Raw genomic sequence first — 7,533 nt, 5'->3', positions numbered from 1 at the left:
TACAAGCATTTAATCTCGTTTATCCTACCTCCCATCAGCATTATGAGGTGGGTTCTATTATCCCCACTCTACAGAGGAAGAAACTCTCTCTCAGAGTCTAAGAAACTTGCCCATTTGAACACAAGTCCGTCTAGCTCTTATCACTTGAGGACAGGGGGTAACAGACATGGTAAAATGTAGTGGCCAGAAGTGTTAATCTCGAGGGAGGACAGATTGCAGTGAACTGACATCACTGCCTGCTTGGCAAGACAGTCTCCACCCAGGCCACTCCTGATTGTGAATAAATCCCCAACGCCACCACCTCCTGGATCATTGTTCTTGTACATTGTTTGCCTAGATTGTTGAACAACAGGGTGTATATTCAACAAAAATAAAAATTTGTATACTTTCAGGGGCATGGAGAGTCTCCACTTGCCATACTCTTTTTTTTTTCAGATTTGCCAAGGTATAATTTACAAACCATAGGTTTCACTTATTGTAAGTATACAGTTTGGTGACTTTTAATAAACTCATACAGCTGTGCAGCCATCACCCTTCTATCGCCCCGAGAAGTCCCCTGTCCCTCCCATTTGTGGTCACTCCCTTTTCCTTCCCCAGCTCCAGGCAGTCCCTGTGTATTTTCTGGGTCTACAGTTTTTGCTTTTCCTACAGATGTCACAGAAATGGGATCATACAGTTGATAGTCTTTTGTGTCTAGTTCTCTCATATCGTCGTTAGGGGCCGTCGAGTCAGTTCCGACTCGTGGTGACCCTACATACAACAGAATGAAATACTGTCCAGTCCTCGGCACCCTCACGATCATTGCTATATTTGAGCCCACTGTTGCAGCCACTGTGTCAGTCCATCTCATTGAGGGTCTTCCTCTTGTTCACTGACCTTCTACTTTACCGAGCCTGATGTCCTTCTCCAGGATAGTATGTCCAAAGTAAGTGAGACAAAGTCTCACCATCCTCGCTTCTAAGGAGCATTCTGGCTGTATCTCTTCTCTCATATAGGGTACTTTTTTTGAGGTTCAACCATGTCATTACTCATATCAGTAATATCCCTTTACATTGTATGGCTAGGCCACATTTTGCTTATCCATTCACCAGCTGATGGACTTTTGGGTTGTTTCAGTGTTGGGCTATTGTGAATAATGCTGCTGTGAACGTTCACGAATTAGCCTTTGTGTTGACATACGTTTTTATTTCTCCTTTACATATACCCAGGAGTGGAATTGCATGGGTGTGTGGTAGGTGTATGTTTAACTTTTAAAGAAATTGCCAAGCTATTTTCCAAGGTGGCTGTAACCATTTTACATTCCCACCAGCGGTGCGTGAACGTTCCAGCCTCTCCACATCCTTGTCACATTTTAGTGGCTTGTAGCGACATCTCATTGTGGTTTTAATTTGCATTTCCCTAAGGTCGAATGGTGTTGAACATCTTTTCAAGTATTTAACCGTTTGTCTATCTTCTTTGGTGAAATATTTATTCTTTATATTTTAAAAAATATAAAAGTTCTTTATATTTTTTTAGATACCAGTTCTTTATCAGATATAGAAATTACAAATATTTTCTCTCAGCTTATCTTTTCATTTTCTTAATGACATCTTTTGAAGGGTGTACATTTTTTGTTTTTTTTGATGAAGTCCAATTTATCGAATTTTTCTTTTACGGAATATGCTTTTGGTGTCGTATCTAAAAATTCTTTGCCTAATCCAAGGCCACACACCTTCTTTCTTTTTCCCCCAGTGTTTTCTTCTTGGAGTTTCATAATTTTAGCTCTTACATCTAGTTCTAGGATCCATTTTGAGTTGATTTTGCGTGGCCACATGTTTTGAACCCTCCTCTTGACAGATAGGGAAACCTAAGCAAAGGGTTTTAGCTCAGCTTCCCAGCAAACGAATGGTAGAGCTGAAGGAGATACTTGTCAGGGTCCCCTCCAGCTTTAAGACTGCGTGCTCATGGTCCCTAACCTCGCCTGTTTAAGTCCTTCCTGACGTCTGAGCCGGATCTTTCTTACCAGCTCAGTCCACCTTCTCTGTTCCTTGACTCCGTGGAAGCACGGTTGTTTAGCATGATCCCATCCGTATTTCTTCCAGGGCTTCGAACTGGTTCTTCCGGGTCGAACCCCTGCTGAGAATTTGCATTTCCAGCCCAGATATACTGAATCAGAATCTATTTTAACAAGATCCCCAGGTGATTCTTACACATGATAAATTTTCAGAACCACTGCTCTACTCGTGGTTAAGAACTACGGCTGCTAACCAAGACGGTCAGCAGTTCAAATCCACCAGCCACTCCTTGGAAGCTGTATGGGGCAGTTCTACTCTGTTTTATAGGGTCGCTATGAGTCGGAATTGACTAGATGGCAACTGGTTTGCTCTACTAGTGGTTCTCAGAATTGATCCCTAACAAGCAGCATTAGCATCGTCTGGGAACTTGTTAGATATGCAAATTCTCAGCCCGGGTTTAAACCAGAAAGAACCCTTTCAAAATTTTCTTCTTCTAGCTGGATAGATTAGGTTCTTTTCCTCCCAAGGGCTCTCTCTGCCCCTCCCAGCCCCGGCACTGCTTCTTGACACATGTGCTGTACGTGGCACGTGCCACTTAACATTCGAACATTACAGCTTTGAAAGCAAGGGCAGGCTGGAAACATACAGTTTTTCCCAGAGGACGCTGCAGGGAAAACAGCTGCTGACTTCCATTCCAATTTGTCAAACAAGACAGCTGGGATTGTCAGGCTCTGTAATTCCCCGGGCTCACTTGGGCAGCAGGAGGGCCAGGGCGGAGGTACTGGTGAGGAAGAATGGGCCAGGAAAACCCAGGAAGCATACTTTCACTAATTTGCACGTGTAAAGAGCTGGTGGTTAACCCCGCTGTTGTACTTGTGGCCCAGCTGTAATATCTGTTCTTTCCATCTGATCCTGAATAGCCCATTTCAGCAATTATCTTTCTCTTGACAAAGCAAAATTTTAAGTTCTATTCAAGTGGTGTTGTTTTGGCTGCAGGGAGTTGGAGGTAACCTAGGTGTCCCTCTCTCAAACTAAAAACCAAATCCATTGCCGTTGAGTCAATTCCAACTCAGAGCAACTCTATAGGACAGAGTAGAACTGCCCCATAGGGTTTCCAAGGAGCAGCTGGTGGATTTGAACTGCTGACCTTTTGGTTAGCAGCCAAGCTCTTAACTACTGCACTACCAGGACTCCGTACCTCTCTAGGGGAATGGAAAAGTAAAATCTGATGTAAGGATGCTACAGAATATTCTGCAGGAGACAGATGCATCAAACCAGGTGTGCACATAGACGGTGTCTTAGTTATCTAGTGCTACTATAATAGAAATACCACAAGTGGATGGCTTTAACAAAGAGAAATTTATTATCTCACAGTCTAGTAGGCTAGAAGTCCGAATTCCGGACATCAGCTCCAGGGGAAGGCTTTCTGTTTCTGTCAGCTCTGGGGGAAGGTCGTTGTCATCAATGTTCTCCTGGTCTAGGAGCCTCTCCATGCAAGAACTTGAGGTCCAAAGGACGAGCTCTGCTCCCGGGACTGCTTTCTTGGTGGTATGAGGTCTCCATTCTCTGCTTGCTTCTCTCTCCTTTTATCTCTTGTAAGATAAAGGGTGATGCAGGCCACGCCCCAGGGAAACTCCCTTTACGTTGGATCAGGGATGTGATCTGAGTAAGGGTGTTACATCCCACTCTAATCTTCTTTAACATAACCCAATCTTGCCTTGTTAACCACAGACAGAGATTAGGATTTACAACACATAAGACAATTACATCAATCACAAAATGGAGGACAACCACACAATACTGGGAATCATGGCCTAACCAAGTTGACACATATTTTGGAGGACACAATTCAATCCATAACACATGGCAACACGGAAAGACTTTGAATTCATAGAGCTGAATTATGTTAATCAAAAACACCCCCACCCCCAAACAACACTACATATTTTACAAGTATACGTACTTGTATGCAGGCCATCTATCAAGCACGCAACAATGGATCTCTAGTGTGGAGAGGGAAACTGGAGTGGGGCTCATGTTAGTTTTCTGTGTCTGCTATAAAAAATTACCACAAACTGAGTGGCTTAAAACAACAGAAATTTATTCTCTCACAGTTCTGGAGGCCAGAAGTCTGAAATCAGTAGCATTGGACTGAAATCAACGTGTCAGTAGGGCTGTGCTCCGTCTGGAGACTCTAGGGGAGAAACTCTTCCTTGCCTCTTCCAGTTGTTGGTGGCTACCAACATTTCTTGGCTTGTGGGTGCATCACTCCAATCTTCAAGACTAGCACTTCTAACTCCCTCGGCTCCATCTTCATATTTCTTTCTCTGTGTGTTGTCAAATCTCCCTCTGTGTTCCTCTTATAAGGATATATGTGATTGCATTTAGATAATCTAGGATAATCTCCCATCTCAAGATCCTTACTTAATTACATCTGCAAAGACCCGTTTTACCATATACAGTAATATTCGTAGATTCTAGGGATTAAGATTAAATCTAGGGACTAAGGTGTGCCTGACCCAAGCCATGGTGTTTTCAATCACCCCATATGCATGTGAAAGCTGGACATTGAATAAAGAAGCCCAAAGAAGAATGGATACTTTTGAATTACGGTGTTGGCAAAGAATATTGAATATACCTTGGACTGCCAGAAGAATGAACAAATCTGTCTTGGAAGAAGTACCGCCAGAATGCTTCTTAGAAGCAAGGATGGTGAGACTTTGTCTCACATACTTTGGACATGTTACTTTACAATTCTGATGGTTGGAAATCCAATATAGTCTCATTGGACTAAAATAAAGATGGCGGCAGGGCTGTGTTCCCTTCTGGGGGCTCTGGGAGAGAATCGTTTCCTTGCCTTTTCTAGTGTCTAGAAGCCACCAGCATTCCTTTCTTGTGGCCCCTTTCCTCTGTCTCCAAAGCCAGTGACAGTGGGTCCAGTCCTTATCACATTGCATCTCTGACCTCCTCTTCTGCTTCCTCTTCCACTTTCAGTGCTTACATTGGGCTCATCTAGGTAATTTCCCTATTTTAAGGCCAGCTGATTAGCAACCTTAATTCTATCTGCAGTCTTCATTCTCGTGTGTCATGTAAGATAACATAGTCACAGATTCCAGGGATTAGGACATAGACATCTTGGGTTCCCTATCACCGGCTTTCCTGTCCCCTTCTGCCTTCTAGTTGTTTTCTTTTTTTTAATGTGATAAAATACATTTATTAGTGATGATACAATAGGAATTGTAAGAAAAACATAATGAAAAGTCTTTTATTTTAGAATTACAAGTTACAATTCCTAATTGATTCACCCTGTAACACAAACTACAAACTCTCTATTATCATTAGTGACAGAAGTAAAAGAACAAAATTGTTGAAAAAACAAAATTATAACTCTTAAAATTATCCTATGTAAAAATTAAACAGGGATTATATTATACAGCATCTTAAAGACATTACATAATTACAGAGAGAAAAGCTAACAAGATACAAATCAGGCTTTCAAGGAGCTCACCATTCATCCGTGCTTACATAGATTGTAAGAAAATTTGAAGTAGATCCAAGAGAGAAATAAGGCCTAAGCTTTTCTGTGAAGGCATCAGTAAAGGTATAAAGATAAGATCTATTATTCCAGTTATAAAATGAAACCTCTCCCAAATCATAATCCAGAAAAACTCCAATCCGGGTGACTTGTTCTGTATCCCAAGTCTCGTGAATAAGAGTTGCCTGATGAATTTGCCAGCAGCCATCTTTTTCGGATGGTGACATAATCACATTTCTAGCAAAAGATTCTTTACATACACCTAAGCACCATTCACCTATGCCTCTTACTTCTACCTGCCAGTAATGCCTACCAACATCAAAGCCTTCAGAACCCAGGACAGCTGGGATAAAAGTAAACCTCTTGGGATTGTAAGGAAAGTCTGATTTCATCTGTCCGTATTTCACACTTTTTCTGTCTTCTGAAATAATAAGTTTAGGGTGAGCAGTTTCAGGATCTAGTGTCAAATCTTCCTTAAACGTGCTGATCATTTTTTGCAGGCCAAAATATAGTGGAGAGAGATAGCAACTCTCCTTCTTTAATTCATATGAAAATACTCTCGGAGTTTTTAGGTTTTTATACCTTTTGTAGATACTTTCAATACCTATAAGTAGATCCAGGTCTGCCTGCACACATTTTTCTGCAACTTCACTAAGCAGATTTTTTAGCATGGAGAAGTGGTCAGAAATTTGGCTATAGTTCTCAATTAGTTTTTCTTCAACATTCTTCTGTTCTGTCATTAATTCCAAAACAATGACGTCCTGTTTCTGGTCCAGTAAATCCTTGAGTTGATTAAATTCACAGTTTAATTCTCTTCTCAAATCTTTCACCTTCTGCCTCAGTTCAAATGATTTTGAGCCTTGCATTTCTAGCCCATTTTCAGCGTTCTCAAACTGCTCCCTCAGGTTCTCAATGTACCTTTTGAGCCTCTTCCTGTGACTAGTTCCAGCTTGCTCGATGGGCATCAGGTAGTGATCCTGGTGGTTGGAGGAGATCCTGCACTGGGGACACAGCAGCTCCAGGTCCTGTTCACAGAACAGGACCAGCACCTGGCTGTGCTTCTCACACAGGGCTTCTTCTTCTTGCCGTTTCCTCTTGCTCCTCTTGAAGGGAAGTTGCTTAACAATATCAGTCATGTGACATAACTGGGTGTTCTTCTTTAGGTTCCCATTAGAGCAGTGATGGAGGCAGATGGGACAGGGGAAGATGTCCTCTAGACCTTCCCAGCACTGGTGGATGCAGCGGTGACAGAAGTTGTGGCCACAGTCAATGGTCACTGGCTCTGTCAGGTACTCCAGGCAGATGGGGCAGCTGGCCTCTGCTTGGAGATCGGCCAGGGAGGCTGCCAAGTCCATTGTGCAGTTTCAGTTTGAGGAAACTCTTCAGAAAAGCCTGGTTACCAAGAAGCTAGGAAAAATGAGAAGACGACCTCGGTCCTCACTCTCCTACATGGTAGTCAGTATGGTGTGTTTCTGTCTCTTTCCTCCAATTCCACAGGAAGCTTCCAAGAGCCACAGCTCTCCAGAAAATTACTGATCTTCTTATTATCTTCTCCGGTATCCACTGGTCCTCCAAATCATAGGTTGGACTTGGAGTCCTCTTGGTCAGGAAGGAAACACAATTCCAAGGCATTTGCAGTTGTGGAGGCTGGAAAGTCCCAAATCTGTGGGTCAGGCATCAGGCTGGAGGGCTTTTCTGATTCACGTAGTTTCAGGGGCTGATGAATCCAAAATCAGCAGGTCAGATGGCAGGATGTTGGCTCACATCCCAAGAACTGGAGGTCAGATGATGAGGAGTCAGATGCAGAATCTAGAGTGAGAGCTAGCCTTGCTGGAGCATCCCTTTATATACTAGAGGCAGGCCACACCCCCAAGGAAACTCCCTTACATATGCTAGTCTGCTCATAGCAGATCTCATCATGGAGGTGATTGCATTATATCTTAGCTAATCATGGAAGTGATTACACTGTATCAGATCTTACTGTGGAGGTGATTACATTATATC

General features: G+C 42.7%; 1 protein-coding gene across 1 annotated transcript; it reads right to left on the bottom strand.

Moving 5' to 3' along the window:
- Window positions 1-5,397: 5,397 nt before the first annotated feature.
- On the bottom strand, window positions 5,398-6,884 carry LOC101346130 (tripartite motif-containing protein 60-like). Its single transcript, XM_023729629.1, has one exon. It carries the CDS (start codon window positions 6,882-6,884, stop codon window positions 5,499-5,501), a length of 1,386 nt encoding a protein of 461 aa, XP_023585397.1. The 3' UTR covers window positions 5,398-5,498.
- Between the last annotated feature and the right edge of the window lie 649 nt (window positions 6,885-7,533).

Source organism: Trichechus manatus, unplaced genomic scaffold, assembly GCF_000243295.1.
Source record: "Trichechus manatus latirostris isolate Lorelei unplaced genomic scaffold, TriManLat1.0 scaffold00030, whole genome shotgun sequence".
Classification (NCBI taxonomy): domain Eukaryota; kingdom Metazoa; phylum Chordata; class Mammalia; order Sirenia; family Trichechidae; genus Trichechus; species Trichechus manatus.
The sequence above is the reverse complement of the archived record's forward strand: the minus strand, read 5'-3'. Positions and strand labels throughout refer to the sequence as shown.